The sequence below is a fragment of the Cebus imitator genome, unplaced genomic scaffold (genome assembly GCF_001604975.1).
Source record: "Cebus imitator isolate Cc_AM_T3 unplaced genomic scaffold, Cebus_imitator-1.0 Scaffold347, whole genome shotgun sequence".
NCBI classification, from domain to species: domain Eukaryota; kingdom Metazoa; phylum Chordata; class Mammalia; order Primates; family Cebidae; genus Cebus; species Cebus imitator.
In genome coordinates this window covers 568254-590257 of record NW_016107662.1, presented here as the reverse complement: position 1 = coordinate 590257, position 22004 = coordinate 568254, and the positions used below count along the sequence as shown (strand labels likewise).

At 33.2% G+C, this 22004-nt stretch overlaps 1 protein-coding gene across 3 annotated transcripts in view; it reads left to right on the top strand.

Moving 5' to 3' along the window:
- The window catches only part of ZBTB41 (zinc finger and BTB domain containing 41), a 54168-nt gene that overhangs the window by 5438 nt on the left and 26726 nt on the right, over nucleotides 1-22004 (top strand). For all 3 annotated transcript variants that reach the window (XM_017506055.1, XM_037730475.1, XM_037730474.1), the window contains exons 3-8: nucleotides 3060-3267; nucleotides 4312-4381; nucleotides 6926-7073; nucleotides 13660-13789; nucleotides 18854-18949; nucleotides 21008-21114. In XM_017506055.1, the coding sequence (XP_017361544.1) occupies nucleotides 3060-3267; nucleotides 4312-4381; nucleotides 6926-7073; nucleotides 13660-13789; nucleotides 18854-18949; nucleotides 21008-21114 (759 nt within the window). The remainder of the gene's footprint in view (nucleotides 1-3059; nucleotides 3268-4311; nucleotides 4382-6925; nucleotides 7074-13659; nucleotides 13790-18853; nucleotides 18950-21007; nucleotides 21115-22004) is intronic.

The window sequence follows — 22004 nt, the reverse complement described above, 5'->3', positions numbered from 1 at the left end:
GTACAAGGTCAAGTTTGTTCATGTGAAAATATCTTTAATTTATGACTTTTGATTTGAGACATGATTCGTATTGGGATTCAGTTCAGAAAAATGCTATGGATAAAATTTCTTATGTTATAAAATCTTATGTATTTTTCTGTTGACAATCAGGAATGCTTAGGTGTAGTTTAATATTCCATGAAGGAATACTATTTTTTAATTTTAAACTTTGATCAATTTAAAGTGAACATTTTGATTTATACATTATTATTGAATGCCACACTTTATAAAAGTAGAAAAACAGTTGAAAATGTTCATTGTTTGTGCTGAAGAGTGCCCTCCCCCCCGCCAAAAAAAAAAAAAGAAAAGAAAAAAGAAAAAAACCTACCAGATGATTTAAACATGAAAATCAAAGAGTAACATTTCTTTTTCCGCTAGTCTCTAGAAATCTACCTGGCTCTTCTGGGCCCAGCATTCCCTCAAAAGTTCTCTCTCCTGTTCTTGCTCAGAAATTCAAATCCATGGAAATAACAAACTGTTGAAAGCCTATGTGCATAAAATTTGAATTAATAACTAAAAAATTTTTTAACTTATTGAAATTTCTGTATCATCACTGGTCTTTTTGACTTTGCTGAATTTCTTTAAAATGGTTTTTTAAAAAATCATTAGGTTTATCTAATTTTGGCTAGTTCAGTTTAAATTCCCAAACTTTCTTCTTTTTTTCATTTTCTTGCTAAATCCTTCTCTCTCCTGGTCTGTAGGGAAATGGAAGCTTAATAGTGAAAGTGATTTTAATTTGTAATTTAACTGTCATTTCAATGACTTAAGTATTCAGCTGTAAGTAACTTAATTTTTATTTGCATGCATGGAAGAAATTCTTGATTTTAAATATAGGAAACATGCTGCTAATTGTTAATTTAACATCTTTCCAGCAAAGGCATTTTCATAGCAAGTAAATGATTTGTTGAAAAAAATTTCATACTTCAAGATTTTTATTATGCTGCTACTTTCATTGAGATCTAAGCGTTAGGAGATTGATAAGTTATCTCTCAATCTTGAGAATCTGCTAAACATGCACAGTCAATCCCTAGTTAAGAATGGGCCTGTTCCAAAAATCACTAACATGTTTAGTTATTAAAAAATCAGACTGTATACTTTTGATTTGTTTATATTTGTTTAAATATAAGTCTTATTATCTACATAATTTAAAAGGTAAGTTAACACTGAAATGTGAAAACTTTCACAATCAAGGAATCCTTAACATCCATGTAGTGACCTCTGTCTTTTCCCAGTATTTGATCTGATTCTTTGAATACATCAGGGGAGGTGGTGGTGGTAGGGTGTGTATACGCATGTGTAAATGGTTGGTTATACTATACCAGTAGCAGAGAGGGAACTGAGATACTAGGCAATTTTAGCCGTGGCGGGGGAAAGAGCCAAGTGTATCCAATGTTATCAGAGAGCTGAAACCCCAGTTTGATTTGTTATAACAGATATTCATAAATCAGATGTATTCATATTTATATTTGAGGTATACCTACATGTCCATATTATGACTAGTAACACACATGATAACAGTAATAACAGTTAATATGTATTAGTGCTTCCTATGTGCTGAGTTTGTTTTTTTTTTTTTTTTTTTTTGGTAGAGTTCGGGTTTTGCCATGCTGGCTAGGTCTCAAACTCATGACCTCAAGTGTTCTGCCAGCCTCAGCCTCCCAAAGTGCTGAGAGTACAGGCATGAGCCACTGTGCCTGGCTGCGCTGGGATGTTTTAAGTGTTGTTGTGTGTATTTGTTAATTTATTTACTTCTCACAACTCCATGAAGTATTAGTAACTCAAGAGAAGTTAATTTATTAGCTTAATTAAAATCACACAGATCATTTAGGAGATGCCTAAATATTGACTGAGTTTTCTGCCTATGTGCATATAAAATATGCATAGACCATTCTATGTTCTACACCTAGATACCTAATTTTTCATCATACTTCTGTTTTCTTTGCTTATGATTGACATCCTTCCCCTTACCTTAAGGAAAATACCTTGGTTTCCCTTCCTCAGCTTTTTGTGATAAGTGCAATGAAATTAATTTTTAGATAATATATTACTTGCTTAATAAAATCAGTTGCATATTGATATATTTACTAAATTAGTGAATTTATTTTATTTTATTAGGTATTATGATTATATCTTTTCTTCAGTGGCCTTGGAATATTTTGGACTTTTCATAATTTTCATGTTATATGTAGGATGTATCCTTTTAAAAGTATATGACTGAAATGCTATACTTTCATATTAATTTTCACCTAAAGAAATATTTATTTATACATTTATTTTTCAGGGGAGAGCAAAGCTGAGTTTTTAATTAAAAGTTACCTTTCATGTTGTTAATTTTTTCCCCTATTTTATTGCCTTTTGCTTAGAAATATAATTCTTTGAAATTTCTAATTCAAATTATTAGATGTGCACATTCACAGTGCACAGATTACGCAGTAATAATAATAGACAATATCGATAACTTATGTGTCCAACACTGTTGTAAGTTCATTATGTATATGAATTTGTTTATTATTGTAACAGTTCTATTAGGTAAATTCTGTTATTACTCTACTTTTTCAAATGAGGAAGATTTGAGGTATATAGAGGTTACCTGTCCAAGGTCACATAGTCCTCTATTTAGAGAACCAGTATTCATATCCAGGTGTATGGACCCACAGATATACATAAAATTTAAACATAATAAATCTTAAATGATGAACTGATCTTTTGCAAAAAGTTAATTTTAAATTTAAAAATACATTTCAAAAATTAAGGTTCAGAGAATTTGTCAACAGTTTTCAGAAAATGTATCAAACTCATAATTTTTTAAATATGTGATCATGAATATTTTTTAATGACTCAAGTTTTTGAGGAAAAGTATATACTTTGAACAGTAAGCTCAGAGGTAGAAATTTAGGTAAACTTTCTAGCTTTGTGTGTGGATTTGGGTGTGTATATTAAGTTTGCTAAATCATGAGGTTTTATTACAACCACAGTGTAACAAATGTACTAACTTTAAATTTAATTTTTCTTTTTTATAGGAAAATATGAGAGCCACACCCGTGTTCACACAGGTGAGAAGCCCTTTGAGTGTGATATCTGTCACCAACGCTATTCGACAAAGTCTAACCTAACTGTTCACAGAAAGAAGCACAGTAATGAAACAGAATTTCATAAGAAGGAGCACAAGTGCCCTTATTGTAATAAACTTCATGCAAGCAAGAAGACTTTAGCCAAGCATGTTAAGAGGCAAGTATTATCTTGCTTCCATAATATACTTTATTGTGCCTTTTAATTTAAATATGTGGAAAGCTAAAAACATCTATAAAGTGCTTGTCTCCAATTCTTTCATTGCTTAGCATTTTGTAGAGACTACAGATTAATTAAGAAAAGAGCAGCAAATATTTGTTTATATTTTTTATTCATGCTATTGAGACGATGTTTTTGATGTTTGAACAAGAATATACTCTATAATATAGAAGGTTGTGATACACCATTTTGATAATCCTGTTTTCTTTCTTGGGTTTTGGCAAGCTTGTCTTCAGAAATATGTGGTTTTTGTACTCTAATAAATGTCTTTATTTTTTGTTTGTTTGTTTGTTTGAGGCATGGTTTCATTCTGTTGCCCAGGCTGGAGTACAGTGGTACAATCTAAGCTCACTGCAACCTCTGCCTCCTGGGTTCAATCAGTCTTCCCATTTCAGTCTCCTAAGTAGCTGGAACTATAGGCATGCACCACTACACCCAGCTAATTTTTGTATTTTTTGTAGAGACGGTTTCACTATATTGCCCAGGCTGGTCTCAAACTCCTAGGTTCAAGTGATCCACCTGCCTTGACCTCCCAAAGTGCTGGGATTACAGATGTGAGTCACCACACCCAGCCAAGAAATTTATTTCTTATACTCAACATTGTCTTTAATCTGTAACAGTTTGTGAGAGAAAGAATATTTAGTAGAGTATTATATATTTAACTCTAAAAATTAAATTTACTGAAATCTGGACTAAAAAAAACAATCAAGTAAATTACCTTACAGTTGATCTATAAAGAGCTAGGTTCCTGAATGTATTTAAAAGATGAATATATTTTTATTTATTTCTGCATAAACTTAGGTATACATATGCATTTATTAAAATGATAGTTTTACCTTCTTTAAGAGCTCATCTATGCCTACTTGTCTCTTTATGAAAGGGATCAGTACTTGATCCTGGTAATTACTGTTAACATATTCATATGGAATATTGATTTAACTAATATAACCTTTTCCTAATAATCTTTTTCTTTTCTTCTGATAGATTTCATCCTGAAAATGCACAAGAATTTATTTCCATTAAGAAGACTAAGAGTGAGAGTTGGAAATGTGATGTAAGAGTTTTTAATTTGTTTTAGCAAACTAAAAGTAAATGCAATGTCTTTTGGGAAAGTAAAGTAATTAGGTTTTAAAATAATGTGACTTAGCTTATCTCACTTAAGATTTTAAAATCTTCCTTTTATACAAAATTATTCTAATATTTTTTGTAAATTAAATCTAAATTTAATTTATATTTTTTATAAATTAAATTAATTTTTTTAGAAATTAAATGTAAATCTATAAATATATTTTATAAATTAAATCTATTCTAATATTTTTATAAATTAAATCTAAATTTATAATTTTTTATAAATTAAATCTAAAAAAATTTTTATAAATTAATTTAATAAATTAAATATAAATCTAATTTATAAATTAAATCTATAAATTAAATAAATTAGTTTTTAGATGATGGACCTAAGAAGTGGAAATCTTAGTTTTAATTTTCATTGTAATCACTGTAGCATGTATTTATGATTATGTATATAAACTATGACATTACTGTTACACAGAGTATAAAATGTTAGATTTTCTCCCCCATTTCTGGGTATACGTTGTTAACATAATAAACTATCTAAAACCTTAGTGGCCTTAAGCAACTATTTTGATATGTCTCACCCTTTCGTGTGTTAGGAATCCAAATTTTTGTGTGTTAGGAATCCAAATTTGGGGCAGGGATTTGCTAGGTTAATTCATCTGTTCCACTTGTTGTATTCACTCAGTTGTTTTTAGCTAGTGCATGATCTGGCAGAGTCTGGGGTCACTTCCAAAGTGGCTCACTCAAGGCCAGGTGTGGTGGCTCATACCTGTAATCCCAGCACTTTGGAAGGCCAAGGTGGATGGATCACCTAAGGGCAGGAGTTGAGACCAGCCTGGCAGACATGGTGAAAGCCTGTCTCTACCAAAAAAAAAAAAAAAAAATTAGCTGGGCCTAGTGGTTCATATCTGTAATCCCAGTTACTTGGGAGGCTGAGGCAAGAGAATTGCTTGAATTAGGGAGGCAGAGGTGGCAATGAGCTGAGATCACACCACTGCACTCCAGCCTGGGCAACAGAGCCAGACTCCATCTCAAACAAACAAACAAGCCAACAAAAAATGAAAGTGGCTCACTCACATGACAGGTAACTTGGTGTTTGTTGTTGGCTAGAATCTCACCAAGGACTGTTTACCAGGAACCTCTGTTCTTCTCTACTTTGGTCTTTTCTTGAGGCTTCTTGAGCTTCTTTCTAGCATAGCAGCTAAGTTCCAAGAGTGAGTACGTGTTCCCAGAAGCCTAGATAAAAACTGTTAGACTTTATGGCATAGACCCAGAAGTCTCTGAAAATCACTTCTACCACATTTTGTTGGCTAAACAAGTCACTCTAACCCGGGTAGATTTAATAGGAGGAGTAGCATAGTACTTATGGACATCTTTATTCTGTAGTACCTCTGAGTATTTTTTCAGTATTTAATCTTTTTTTTTTTTTTTTGAGACAGTCTTGTTTTGTCACACAGGCTGGAGTGCAGTGGCATGATCTTGGCTCACTGCAACCTCTTCCTCCTGGGTTCAAGAGATTCTGCTGCCTCCGCCTCCCGAGTAGCTGGGACTACAGGTGCACACTACGACACCCAGCTAATTTTTGTATTTTTAGTAATGATGGGTTTCACCATGTTGGCCAGGCTGATCCTGAACTCCTGACCTCAACTGATCTTCCCATCTCAGCCTCCCAAAGTGCTAAGATTACAGGCATAATCCACCACACCTGGCCTAGGTGAATCTTTTTTAAAGGTGTCCTTAGCTGTTATTTTTGCCTTCTTTAATCCAAAGATTCAATTTATATATACAGCAAAATTCACACAATTTCTCTGATTTCAGCTTCTGGAAATTGAAGTCAATTATTAATTACAGTATTTGAATCTGCATAAGATAGTGTCTTCCCCTTACTAAGTTTTATCATCCTTAGCTATAAAATGTTAATAATGCCTACTGCATCTATCTCACAGGATTATTGTAAGAATTAAGAAAAATAATCTACGAATTACTCAGCATTGTGCCTGGCATATACAGTGTGTGTTGTGTTACTATTATTGGTGTGTTACTATTAGCAGCCTACTCCTCTTTTAAAAAATCTGATTAATGTCAAATTTTTATAGATTGACCACTTCAAGAGAAATATTTTGAAGTAATTTTTCTGTGGCTTCTTCTTCATATTCTTATTCAAATATATGACAACACTGATAAAATCTTTTATTCTGACATAGAAATGACTAAAAAATAATATATTTCATGGATTTAGAAATTCTGACTAGAATTAAGATAGTATGATTATTCTGTATCCCCACTAGAAATGTAAAAAGTTGAAATTCAGCTACCTTTAGTTCTAATTTGAAAACATTCTTACTTCCTATACAGTACTTTTTTTCTGCACAATTAGAATTTAGTTTTACTTTTTGTTACGTTTTCTGTTGGGAGAAAATTATCTTTATTGAATTTATATGGTTTTTGCTTCTCATTATAAGTTTAGTATTACAATTTTTAATTCAGGTTCTCTTAACATTTTATTTACGTTTTAATTTAGATTTGTAAGAAATCTTTTACTCGAAGACCACACTTGGAGGAACATATGATTCTACATTCTCAAGATAAACCTTTTAAGTGTACCTATTGTGAAGAACATTTTAAATCACGGTTTGCTCGGTTAAAGCACCAAGAAAAGTTCCATCTGGGTAAGCAAGTTACTTTTCCTTAAAGCAGCCATAGCAATTATTAATTATCACATCATGCTGGAGAAGTTTTCTCCTAAAAGACTTTTTAAGAGCAGTTTTAGGTTTACAACAAAATTGAGAAGCAGGAATAGATAGTTCCCATATACCCTTTGCCTCACGTATGCACAGTCTCCCCCATTATCAGCAGTCCTTCACCAGAGTGGTACATTTGTTACAGTTGATGAACCTACATTGACACATCATAATTGCCCAAAGACTCTAGTTTAGACTAGGATTCACTCTTGGTATTGTATATTGTATATTTGTTGTTTAACAAATCTATAATGATGTGTATCATTATAGTATCATACAGAATAGTTTCACTACCTCGAAATTTCCCTGTGCTTCTCCATTTGTCTCCCACACCAACCCCTGGCAACCACTGATCTTTATACTTTGTTTGTTGGTTCATTTGTTTTCGATACCTCATCTACTACTTGATGATCTTTTTATTGTCTCCATACTTTTGCCTTTTCCAGAATGTTATATGGTTGGAATCATACAATGTGTAGCCTTTTCAGATTGTCTTCTTTCACTTAGTATAGTGCTTAATGATGCGATTGGCCCTCCATATCCATGAGTTCTATGTCTGCGGATTCAACCAACTGTGGATCAGAGATATTAAAACGTAAATAAATAAAGCAAAATGTAATAATACAACAATAAAAAATAATACACATTTTAAAATATAGTATAACAGTGATTTACATTACATTTCTATTGTATTATGTATTAAGTAATCCAGAGATGATTTAAAGTATACAGGAGGATGTGCATAGTTTGCATGTAGTTACTACACTACCCTATATAACAGACTGGAGCATCCATAGATTTTGGTATCCTGGGTGGTCCTGGAACCAGTCCCTCATGGATACCTAAGGAGGACTTTATTCCATTGTCTGGATATACCACAGTTTATCCATTCACCCACTGAAGGGTATCTTGGTTGCTTCGAGGTTTTGGCAATTATAAATAAAATTGCTCCAAATATCTATGTGTAGGATTTTATGTGGACTTAGGTTTTCAATTGCTTTGGTTAAATACCTAGGAGAACAAGGGCTGGATCAGATGGTAAGAGTATAATTAGTTGGTAAGAAACTGTCAAATTGTCTTCCAAAGTAGCTCTATCATTTTGCATTCCCATGAGAGTATGTCACTTCGTGTTCTTCAGCATGTGATGTTTTCTGTGTTCCAAATTTTGGCCATTGTAATAGGTTTGTAGTGGTATCTCATTGCATTAATTTGCGTTTTCCTGATGGCATATAATGTGGAGCATCTTTTCATATGTTTATTTACCATCTATATATCTTCTTTGGTTGGTGTCTCTTAGGTCTTTGGCTCACTTTTTAATCAAGTTGTTTACTTATTTTTGAATTTTGAGAGTTCTTTGTGTATTTTAGATAACACTTCTTTATCAGATATTCATTTTAAAGTATTTCCTTTCAATCTGTGACTTTTCATCATCTTGACAGTTTCTGTGACAGAGGAAAATTTTAATTTTAATCAAGTCCAATTCATCTACTATTTCTTTCATGAATTGTGCAAAGTCATTGCCAAACCTAAGGTCATCTACATTTTTGCCTGTGTTATCTTCTAGGAGTTTTATAGTTTTATATTTATTTATATTTGTGATCCATTTTGAGTTCAAAAAGGATGTAAGGTCTGTGCCTAGATTCTTTTTTTTCTTTTATTTTGTCTGTGGCTATCCATTTGTTCTAGGACCATTTCTTAAAAAGGCTATCTTTCTTACATTGTATTGCCTTTGCTTCTTTGTGAAATATTAGTTGACCATATTTATGCAGGTCTGTTTCTGGGCTCTGTATTCTGTTCTATTGATCTACTTTATTATTATTATTGTCAGTACTAGACTGTCTTGATTACTGTAGCTTTATAGTAAGCCTTAAAGTCAAGTAATGTTAGCCCTCCAAACTTATTTTCTCTTTCAATGTTGTGTTGGCACTTCTGAATCTTTTGCCTTTCCATGTTAACTTTAGAATCATTTTGTTGATATCCTCAAAATGACTTTCTGGGATTTTGATTGGGATTGCATTGAGTCTATAGATCAAGTTGTGAAGTTGAGTCTTTTCTTTCCATGAACATGGGATATCTCTTCATTTATTTAGTTCTTTGATTTCTTTCAACTGGGTTTTATAGTTTTCTCGTATAGATCTCATACCTATGTTGTTAGATTTATACCTAAATATTTCATTTTGGGGCATTGAACTACTATTGGTGAACCTTGAGTATTGGCTTAGGCAAAGAAAGTCATATAAGTTGAGAGGAGTGCTGTATATGTCACAGTGGATGTCTAAATGTGTTTTTTTTTTTTTTTTTTTTTGTCTTGGTTTTTTTTTTTTTTTGGTGTGTCTTGGGTTTTTTGTTTTTGTTCATTTTTTTGGTGGCAAATGTGCCAGTGGGCATGAACTGTGCATTTATTCATAGTTGATGTTGGATAGGTTTGTGGGTGCTTAGGATGAGACATTCTTCTTTTGGAAAAAAAATATTTTTTCAAGGATTAGAATAAACTTAGTATATTTGGAATTCTTTATAGTATTTAATGAATTACCTTCCCAATGGTTATGGCCAAGGTGGAGAGTTGTGTTCTAGATGGCAGTATACTTCGGTAAATTTATGACACTTAATCCCATTAATGAATTTTATCATTACCGATAGAGGCCCTCTCCATGTTCAGTTCATTGCTTTGGTTAACAACTTAGATAAATATGTATACTTCATTGCTTATGAAATTTATAGATGGCATAAAGCTGGCAAGGGTATTTAATTTGCTGGAAAATAAACATCTTTCAAAAATCTGTATGCTATACTATAGGTCAAAACAAATTAAGCTACAATTAATTAAGAAAAAGCTCTAAACTTAAAGGAATGATCTTTTAGTTGTTAAGTCTTTAAGAACTATAAAATAGTTTATCATCCAAACTACTCACTTTACAGTTGACCTTAAAAGTAGAGGCTTTTTGGACACGGTGTGAACCAACAATTTGATATGATTTACAAAAACCAGTGTAGTTTTAAACTATATTAATAAAAGTATATTTTTCAGAATTAGGGAAATAACAGCCTGATTTTTTAATTGATCTGGAAAATTGCATTCATTTCTGTATACCACATTTAAGATGGATAATGACAAATATATATTTTAGAGATGGGTAATTTTGGTGATATAGAGTCTTGAAATGATATCATGTGAAAAACATCTGATGGTCCTTGAAATATTTTGTTTGGGAAAGGAAGATAGAGCAGCTGTGCCTCAAATAAATTCGAGGCACTCTTGTGCAACAAGGAATGCTTAATCTTTGTGAGTCTAGTATATAAGACCAGTATATGCTGGAAGATTATTTACCTGAAGCTTATACTCTCCAAATTGCCTTTACTAAGTTGTTCTGTCATAGTATTCAGTTTCAGCACTTCTAAGAAGCCATCATATAGAAACAGTTTTTATAGTTACCAAACTATAGTTGAAATGTTCACAGGATAAATTTCTTTAGAGTTTTGTTCCAGGAAAAGTAGTTTTTATTGGAGAATTGTTATACTTCTTTCTTTTTGATATGAAAATTTTAGGTAATCTTTTTGGTCCCACCTTGCAGAAACATCATAGAGAAATATGACAATTTTTTTAGCGTTGGAGCTTACAAACTAAAGTAACTTGTCTTACCTAATACTTTCCTATCAGTGAAATTATACAAGTATATAAGCATGTGCTGAACTTACCTTACTATCTGTTAGAGTTGTTGAAGAGGGAATTCTTTAGAAGTGGTTGAACTAGAATATTTTTATGGCTTGTTAAGAGATTATTTATCTTGCTGCAGCATAACAATAATGAGAGGTATTCCAGAAATATTAGGCAGTAAGGCTTAGCTCACCTGCCATTGGATTTTCATGGCAGAAAATACACAAGGAAAATACATTCAACATTCAAAATAGTAAATATTTATGGTAAAACTGTTAACTATATGATCAGTTAGGATCTGTGTTAGGATCTGGTGATACTATTTCTGCCAAATTAAATTACAGTGTAATAGGTAATCGAACCAGTATATAAATCATTACATTTTAATACTGTGTACACACACATATTTTACAACTGATTAGGTATTTTGTATGATTTTTAAATGAGAGTTGACATTTACTGGGGTAGGTTGACATTTACTTGAAGAAAAGGTTTAATAGGTGTGGCATGATGTAGAAGTGGAAGTAGAAGGCTTTCCAGCCAGGCTTGTTTTCTGAGTCTGACTTAGCCACTTACTATGTGATCTGGAACACCTTTTCAGACTTCCAGCTTCCTCGTTTGTTAAAGTGAGGTTAATGCCTTCTTCTTAGTTACTGTTGTGAGGATTAAATGAGGTACTGTATAAGTGCCAAATGTAGAGCCAGGCATAGTTCCATTGTCTTTCTCTGAATATGTTGTCACTTCTAGTATTATAATTTTCAGTCTTTCTAAGACCGTTGAGAAATATGGCTTGTGATGTAGTAGCTTGCATTTTTGGCCATTATTTAAGAAAATAAACCAAATAGAGTATTATCTGAGTATTTTCTATGTTTGTGTGTGTATTCATATGTATACATATGTATGTATACATTCACATGTATACATATGTATGTATACATTCATATGTATACATACGTATGTATACATGCATATGTAAAATACTCAAAGCGATATTATATATAGAGACAGAGCTTCTTTTGCATTCCATCTCTATGCTTCTAGTCCCTTGAATCACTATATACTTCAGATAAGTGCTTCATGAAATTTGGTATATATCATACGCAACCGGAGACCTTATTAAAATGGATTTCCCAGGGTGTCTGATTGAGATAGGCCTGGAGTATGGCCCCAAAATTTGCATTTTGTGCAAGTTCCCAGGTGATGCTGGTCAGATGATCTAGATATCACACTTTGATAACTACTGCTTTAGAGTATTCAAAGCAACACTCATACTGTCTACATTAGGATTATATATTCTATTAAATCAGAGGGAAAGATACGTAAGTAGTGCAATCTGAACAGTTAAAGGAGAAGAATTTTTAATATATATGAATATATACTTGTAAAAATTGTAGTTTGACTTTTAAAAGTCAGATCCTGGCCAGGCATGGTGACCCACATCTCTAATCCCAGCACTTTGGGAGACAGAGGTAGGAGGACCAGTTGAGCCCAGGAGTTCGAGTCCAGCCTGAGCAACCTAGTAAGATGCTGTCTGTACAAAAAAAGTAAATAGATAAAAGAGGGGAGGCTGAGGTATAAGGATTGCTTGAGCCCAGGAGGTTGTTCAAATAGGTTTAGCTACATGTAAAACTGGAGATCCAGTACAGGAAAAAAATGTAGTTGTTATTTTCTCTGAAGAATCCTGGAAAGTAACTGAACATTACAGAGAACGCTTCATTTCTTCCTTTGCCCTGCTGAAGCCTCCAGCTATACATATAGTCATATTTTATAAAAATGTTTTACTAGTAGATATTTCATTCTTTGACAAGCACACATTTTGCATAATAAGCTTATTTTGGCACTTGTATTTACTTCATCTTTTTTTTCAGCTATGCAAGTACTGACTTTCCTTTTTTCAATTTCTTAGATCCTTTTTTTGGTTCAGAGGAAGTGGAGAGATTTTTCATAATACTTAACACAGTAATTGATGTGAATTAAGAATCAATAAATACTTGTTGAATGAGTTAATAAATGAGTAATCAGATCCCATGAAAAATGAAATATTAGAGATTTTAGATGAGAATATATTAAAGATACTTAATACAATGTACATTTTGAGATCATCTCTCATTTCTAATGTATAAAACACATTGAAATTTACCCAGAGCTACTGTGGCTACCAAGCAATTTTGCTTATAGGTATGTTTCTCAATTTCAGCGTCTTAATTCTGTTTTCTTTCCATTGTGCTATTATGATTAATTCATTAGAATTCTTTCTTCAGTTTGTCCTTCCATATACTGAGACATCTTCTTGCAAATATATAGCTTCCTTGAGCTATGTTTACTATACTTCTTTTTTACGCATTCTTTGTCTTTCTTATATTTTGTCAGTCAGTATAACACTGTCTTATCTCTAGTTGTTTGTTTGGTAAAATCAAAGTGAAATTCAAAATCCAGCTAATGTCAATATTACTATGAAAGGTCTGGGCCTAATTTTGTACCACCAAACAGAAATATTTACAAGCTATAAACTCTCTTAAGTCCTCCATTCGTTCTTTCAAAGATTTTTATTACCCACTTTCCCCAAAACTTTAGTATGCAGCCTTTTCTACTTTGTTCCAGTCTGATTTCAAACCAGGAATTGGACATTTCAATTCAATAACTTATTAGTTTGTTCAACATTTATTCTATGTCTACAACCTATACTTGGTTGTAGGAATATGGAAATGTTATTCTAAGAATAAACAACCTAGAGGAGAAATTGCAGTGTATTATGACATATGCACCAACAGGATAGGCATGAATTTACAGCATGCCTATTAAATTTAACTTGGTATCTACTCTTTAAACTTCAAATGCACACTATTTTTTCCTTTTTAGGTCCTTTTCCATGTGATATATGTGGTCGCCAGTTTAATGACACTGGAAATTTGAAACGTCATATAGAATGTACTCATGGCGGAAAGAGAAAATGGACTTGCTTTATCTGTGGAAAATCAGTACGAGAAAGGTGAAGAATTATCTACATACCCAGAAAAATCCTAGTGCTGTTATGTAAAAATAATGAATATGATTTATAAGTGTTAGGGTAACATAAAACATAAAATGCATGAATTGTGCTTTAGTTTGAAATACAAGGAAAAAAGGAATTACATGAATGTTAGGGAAGTTGATATAGAGTCAAGATTTGCAGGTTTTAGATGGACGATTTAATGTACATATTTTATTTCTTTCTGAGACCCCACCAAACTATATTAAGAGTTTTTGTTTGTTTTTTAAAAAGAGTAAGCTACAAATATAGGGAGAACAGAAATGTAACAAGAATGACATAGGTTTGGGAGCTATGAAACAGATGGATTGGGGGTAATTGACTTAGCAGATCCAAGAAAGACAAACCCCAACGTGGAAATGGAGACATATGAAAATGTAGTTTACATCACAGAATGTATATATCACCTAATCACCTAATACTGGCAGTATTAGGTACCTCAGAACTGGGTTGAAGGAGAGGCAGAACAAGGAGCACTAGATTAAAAACTTCAGAAGTTTTAGGAGTAATATCATCGGATTCTCTTCCACCATCTGCTCATGCCATTGCTACTAGACACCTGTCCCTCTCCCAACAGCGTTGCTAGACGGAAGTATGCCACGTAGCTACATGACAAGGTATATTCTGCATGCTGAAAGCAGTGATCCTCAGGCCTTCTCTCTGCAAATTTCTTGGCTTTTTGGTGTACCACTTGACAGGGAATATATTTGCCCTTAGGTTGCTCAGATTTTTAGGACTTCTAATCTGTTTCCTGAAAATCTGAGCAACCTAAGGGCAGATATATTCCCTAACAAATGGTACACCCAGATCACCTACAGTGAAGGCTGAGTCATCAAGACCTCCCATGTCCTTTGCCCTTCTCAGTCACTTTTTAGCCTATCATATTTAATCAAAAGCAGATAGTCAAGGATTACAATATGTATGAGGAAAACCTTTAACATAGAAAATAGATTCTAACACAGATAAATGGAAAAAAAAAACTTTAAAGAAACAGATTATTAAGGAAGAAGAAAATTTTAGAAGTAAACAATTACTACTTTTTTACCCCAGTTGAAGATATCAAATCCATTAAATAAGAATAGGATGATATAGAAAAGGAACACTCAAGGAATAATTTAGAGCTCCTGGAAATTCAAGTCATGATGGCCCAAGTATAGACCTTAATGGAAGGGTTAAAGGCCAAAAAGTAGAGCAAAAACCAGAAATATAAACTAATGATTAGAACAGTAGAGGACCAGGCAAGTCTAGCATCTGAATAATAGGAGTTTTAGAAAGAAAGAACAGAGAAAATAGAGGGGGAAAATCACCGTCGAAATAATTCAAGGTGATTTCCAGAACTGAAAGGTATGAGTTTGCCAGATAGAAATGACACATCATATGCTTAGATGAAAATAGACATATACCAAGGTACATCACTATTATATTTCAGACATAGGGAACAAAGGGAAACTTTTCTATGCTTCTAGAGAGGGAGAAAAGCCACACACATTGATTAGAACTACTTGGACTTTTAACAACATCAACAGTAGAAGTTGGATCATAAAGTAGTGCCTTTAAAATTCTGAATGAAAATAATATCCAAACTTGAACTCTGTTCTCAGTCAAACTAACCAATCAAATCTCAAGATAGAATAAAGATATTTTCATGGTGTCAAAAAATAAGCCTTTAATGTATTTTTTCCTATAAAACTACTGAAGGGTGTGCTCCACCAAAATGAGGAAATAAACTAATAAAGAGGAAGACAAGGGCTATAGGAAATAGTTGTAACATGGGAAAGAAGCAAAGAGAGAACACAGGAGGATGGTGAAAGAAGATCCCACTATGTCGGGTGTGTAGGATGTGTAATGGGTAGACCATACTGTTGGTAGTATGACCCAAGACATGATGGAGATTATTGCCACCATCCCTGCTAGCATGTTTCTTTTATCTGTACTGTGCCTCTGTCTAGTACCTCTGTGTGCTAATGAGGTTCCTACTCTTTTTTTTTTTTGAGACGGAGTTTTGCTCTTGTTGCCCAGTCTGGAGTGCAATGGGGCGTGACCTCAGCTCACCGCAACCTCGGCCTCCCAGGCTCAATTGATTCTCCTGCTTCAGCCTCCCAAGGAGCTGGGATTACAGGCATGTGCCACCATGTCCAGCTAATTTTGTGTTTTTAGTAGAGGTGGGGTTTCTCCATGTTGGTCAGGCTGGTCTCAAACTCCCAACCTCAGGTGATCCGCCCACCTCAGCCTCCCAAAGTGCTGGGATTACAGGCATGAGCCACCGTGCCCGCCTCCTACTCTTATCTTTAGGCCCTTTTGCTTGATTTAACTGAGGATACTCATTTCACAGAAATTTCCTTTTTTTGAGCTATTCATGAGAATTAGAGGTAGGTCATGGTAAGCTTAGAAGGAAAATATATAGAGCAGCCTACTTACTTTGACTCTATTTCTGCCAGACTTTCAGTAGCTGGTCTATTCTAGCTCTGCCAGATACTCCGACTATGTGAACCCTTTGTCTTCCAGTATTTCTCATCACTTTAATTACTGACATGCTAGAAGGAGCTAGACTCTGACCTGGAGTTCCTGTTCATGCTGTCTTCTGGGCCCTTTATCTAATAGTGGCAATATTGTTAGGTTCGTGCTTGTTATTCAGTTTTTCAAAAGCATATGATATCTTGTGTAGTTTTTTATTCTTATCATGCAAATATGGAGTATACTTATGCAAACCTAGAGAGTATAGCCTACTACACATGTAGACTATGTAGGCTACATGGGGAGAGAGATATAACAAGCATGTCTATATACTAGTGAGAATAGTACAGTAAAGAACAAAAATATTGTAGGAAAAAAGGAGAGAATTGCCATAATATCAGTTAGCTTGAATACCTTTCTAGTAAGTTTTCTGGAAATCTATTACATATATAATTCTGAGGAGGGGTGGTAAGGAGGATGAGATCAGGGAGGAGTAGGGGGAGACATTCTAAGGTACTAGTAATGTTCTTATTCTGCATATAAGTGTTTACCATTCTTTAAACAGTACTTATAAATTTTTTACACTCTTCAGTATATAAAAGTTTTGTAATTAAAAAAATAGAAATGCCATATTCTTAAAATAGCAGATATTATGGTAAAATAGGAAAATAAGTATACTATATGAAAACGTTTACAAATTGATAAATTATAAAGTTTATTATATATTATACATTCATTTTTCCCCTTAATTATCTTTCTGTAAAAACAAAAAGCAAACAAGGCAAAACAAGTAACCCAAAGATAACCTTTCCATCTTTTACTACAACTATTTAATAGGTAGAGATCTGCGAATATTTTTAGGGGTATTTTCCTCAAAGCTGGGTGTAGCTACAGTCGTGTTGGTGGGCCTTGTAGAAGAGCACCATCTACTGGCAAAACTCTACTTTTATTTGAGATTCATCTTTTAAACTTATTAGGTATGGGATTGAAATAAAAACCCAGTACAGTCATGTGTCTCTTAATGACAGGGCTATGTTCAGAGAAATACGTTGTTAAGCAGTTTTGTCATCATGCAAATATAGAGTGTACTTATGCAAACCTAGATGGTGTAACCTACTACACATGTAGGCTATGTGGTTTAGCCAGCCTATTGTTCCCAGGCTACAAACCCATATCACATGTTACTGTACTGAATACTGTAGATAATTGTAACAGTGGTAAGTATTGATATATCTAAACATATTTAAGCATAGAAAAAGTACAGTAAAATATGGTATAAAAGATAAAAGAATATATATATTTGTGTAGGTTACCTATCATGAGTGGAGCTTGCAGGACTAGAAGTTTCTCTGGGTGAGTCAGTGATTGAGTGGTGAGTGAATGTGAAGGCCTAGGACATTATTGTAAACTAATGTAGATTTTATAAACACTGTACATTTTCGTTTCACTGAATTTATTTTAAAAAATTTTCCTCGCTAACAGCAGGTTACTGTAACATTTTTATTTTGTAAACTTTTGATTTTTTCAACTTTCTGACTCTTTTATAGTAACACTTAGCTTAAAACACACATTGTACAGCTGCATAAAGATATTTTATTTTCTATGAGCTTTTTTCTATTTTCAAATTTTTTATTTGTTTTACATTTTAAACTTGTTGTTGTTGTTAAAAACAAAAGGCACAAACACAAACATTAGCCTAGGCCTACACAAGGGCAGGATCATCAATATCACTGTCTTCCACCTGCACATCTGTCCCACTAGGTTATAGGAATTGTGTAGCTCCATTGTAATCTCATGGGACAACATTGGTTTATATGGTCATTGATTGAAATGTCATTATGCAGTACATGACTGTAGTAGTGATAGCTAAAAGCCTGCAAAGGTCATTTCATGTTTGCCTTTCAGTTTATTACTCCCTAAAATAACTTTGTCCACTATTACTCAGCACTTTAGATATGTGGGGAAGCTTTGAAGGTTAGAACTGTAGGAATTGCTAGTGATGCACTTTGAGGAGTAATGTTTCACAGGAGCCCATTCGGGGCCAATGGGCTGGAAGACTTAGGAATAGTAATAATTATATTCTATATGTAAGTTCCTTTTTCACATCAGCACCTGGAAGTTAGAAATACCCACAACATTTTCTTTGTTTTAAAACACTTTTTCAACAAATATTGAGCACATATTTGGAAGAAACAGTACTGATAAACTGGATTACTTAAATATTAAACCCTGTCTATCAAAATTCAGATCAATTTAATTCAGTGTCATAAATAGCATTTTAAAATTATACTTCTTGAAAGTCTGCTTAGATTGTATAATTAAATCTCTGAGCAAACCAATGGCAAATAAGGCCAAAGCATTTTTTTGTTTTTAAGGAGAGAGAGATATAACAAGCATGTTTCTATTCTAGTGAGATTAGTACAGTAAAGAACAAAAATATTGTAGGAGAAAGAGGAGAGAATTGCCATAATATCAGTTAGCTTGAATACCTTTCTAGTAAGTTTTCTGGAAATCTATTTACTATATACATTGGCATTTTAAAAATCTTTGAATATACATATTTTAATACAGAACTACTTTGAAAGAACATTTGAGAATCCATAGTGGAGAAAAGCCTCACCTTTGTAGTATTTGTGGGCAAAGTTTTCGTCATGGAAGTTCGTATAGGTAAGTAAAACCATCTTTTCCCTTTATTAAGTAAGGTGGAATTATATCTCCATTTCAGTTCTATTTTCTTATTACTTTAATTAAGTTTGTTGAATTGAAACATTTCTTAGTCCTTATGATATGCAATATTATACAAAAAACTTTACTGCATAGATTTTTTTTAACTAAACTTTGTTTTATCTTTATTCTGTGGTATAAAATATTATTAAATATTTTTTCATATCAAGTTTGTAGAAGGCTTTACTAAGTCATTATTTAAATATTTATTTCATTACTTTTCTTTGAATGAAAATTCATTTAAACAGTGTACTTCTCCACTCTTTACTATCAAAGAATATTTTAATATAAAAATAAGACAAAATTAAAAGCTCCCCATTTGCAATTTTCAAATGTCTTCTGCGCATTAATAGTGATTATAACTTATTTATTTTTATGGTTGAATCGTTGACCGCATTTGCAGTTTATGAGAAGTTTTTTCTAAATAAATAACATGTAACTGCTTCTGAAATGTGTGTACAATCTTAATTTTTATTATTCTTAAGAATTTTAATCAGAATGCTTTAGTAAGTACACTTTCATTTATTATTTATCTTGTTTTAAGTTTAAATTGAATACTTCCCCTTTAGAGGTAGTATAGTCAGTTGGTTTTGGTCAAATCAATACTGATTTTGGCAATTTGCAAGGAAAGCTATTCCTTTCATTAGGATACACAGAGAGATAGAGGCTCCGGAGATAAAATTAATTCAACTTAAATTAATCCTGCTAACGTAAGCTTTTTGTAATGTCTTTGGGTGGCTATAAAATGAGTCCCATTTGTTCTGTTGGTGTGAAAAAACGGAGTAAAATGTAATTTTTATGAAGTTTAGTTCTTGTAAAAGATAGAAAATACTTTTTTTTTTTTTGAGATGGAGTCTCACTGTGTCGCCCAGGCTGGAGTGCAGTGGCATCATCTCAGCTCACTGCAACCTCCGTCTCCCGGGTTCAAGGGATTCCTCTGCCTCAGCCTCCTAAGTAGCTGGGACTACAGGTGCCTGCCACCATGACCAGCTAATTTTTTGTATTTTTAGTAGAGGTGGAGTTTCACCATGTTAACCAGGATGGTCTCCATCTCCTGACCTCGTGATCCACCCACCTTGGCCTCCCAAAGTGCTGGGATTACAGGCGTGAGCCACAAGATAGAAAATTCTTAAATATTAGTTTGTGATTGATAACAGTTATCCAGAATAGGATTACTTCTCAATTATTTGCTGTATTACTCTGTTTGTACACTACTATAAAGACATACCTGAGACTGGGTAACTTATAAAGAAAAAAGGTTTAATTGACTCACAGTTCCGCATGGCTGAGGAGGCCTCAGGAAACTTAAACTCGTGGTGGAAGGTGAAGGGGAAGCAAGGCATGTCTTACCAAGGTGAAACAGGAGAAAGAGAGAGTGGGGGCAATTGCCAAACACTTTTAAACCATCAGACCTTGTGAGAACTCACTGACTATCATAGGAACAGCATGGGGGAAACTGCCACCATAATCCAGTTACCTGCCATCAGGTCCCTCCCTTAACATGTGGGAATTACAATTAGAGATGAGATTTGGGTGGGAACACAGAGCCAAACCATGTCATTTACTGTATCGTTTACTATCATCATCATATGCCTAGTCACTTGTACACTTACTTCATTTGTCTGATTCGAATTCCTTTCTGATTATTTCTACTTTAGATATCTTTCAGCCTTGACCAGTCAGCTAGATAACAACCTTAGACATGTGATAGATTCATTGAAGCAGATTTAGGATCTAATATGATGGGAAGGAATAATGTTGAGAAGTGATTTGAGCATATACAAATGTTGAAATGCTTTCTTGAAAGAGATGAGTAAGGGACCCTGGGGTCAGGTGGTAAAAGACTGAAAAGAACTCTGAAAGTCATAGAAATAAATCCAATAATGTATGAGTGGTTGAGCAGATAGCCTAATTTTCATTGTTTATTTATTATTTATTCATTATTGAGCTTTTTCCTTCTGTGTCATCAGTTTTAATGGTGTTCACTTTTTTTGTTTATAGGCTTCACTTACGAGTACATCATGATGATAAAAGATATGAGTGCGATGAATGTGGAAAAACATTTATCCGTCATGATCACCTTACAAAGCACAAAAAAATACATTCAGGTATACTATATTTTGTAATACCATTTCTAAAATCCTTTTTAAATGCCTGAAAAGAACATAATGTATGTTTATGTTGGCTAAGTATAATAATTTGGTGTACGCACATCACCTCTTTGTAATTCTGGTTCTAAAAATATTTTTTAAAAAGCTTCCAAAGGGAGCAAAGTTTTATGACATATTCACTGTAATTTTAATCATTTGGTCACTCTTTGTGACTATAAAGTGTAGTTTGAAGTTTAATTTTAAAGAAATTCTCAAAATTTGCATTTTGTGTATTACATGGATATGTCTAATAATTGCTATTGACACTTCCATAAAGGGAGAAGCCATGATAATATTTTTCATTTAGATTGGATTTGAGAAGTTGGTGAAACTTACATGTTAAAGGGAAATGATTAAAATTGAGTCTGAAAAATGTATATTATAGTGAATTTTGAAACCCTGTCTTTGGAAAAGAGTACCTTAATAATCCTGACCAATTTCAGATCTTTATACTGTATAATTTTTATATTCTGGGGATTTCTTTCATATTTTCCTCTCAGATTGATGTTCAGGAAGTGCTAAAAGAGCCAACTCTGTGAGCACAATAATGGGAAAGAGCCATCTCTATGAGCACAGTAGAACAGGTGATTATTATTATTATTATAAACGTAATGTGAATATCAAGTAAGCAACAGACAGTAATTATTTTCTTAAATGATCATAGTGAGGTAGATTGCAGTTGTTATCACCACATATAAGAGATACTAAAGATCCAATGATTTTTTTAATTGGAATTATGCCTTTTTATTTTGAGGGTGAATATTCTTAATTTCCAAGTCTAGAGGCCACATGCTTTAATTTTACACTGGTATTGAGACAATGATTTAAAAAAAAAAAAAAAAAAAAAA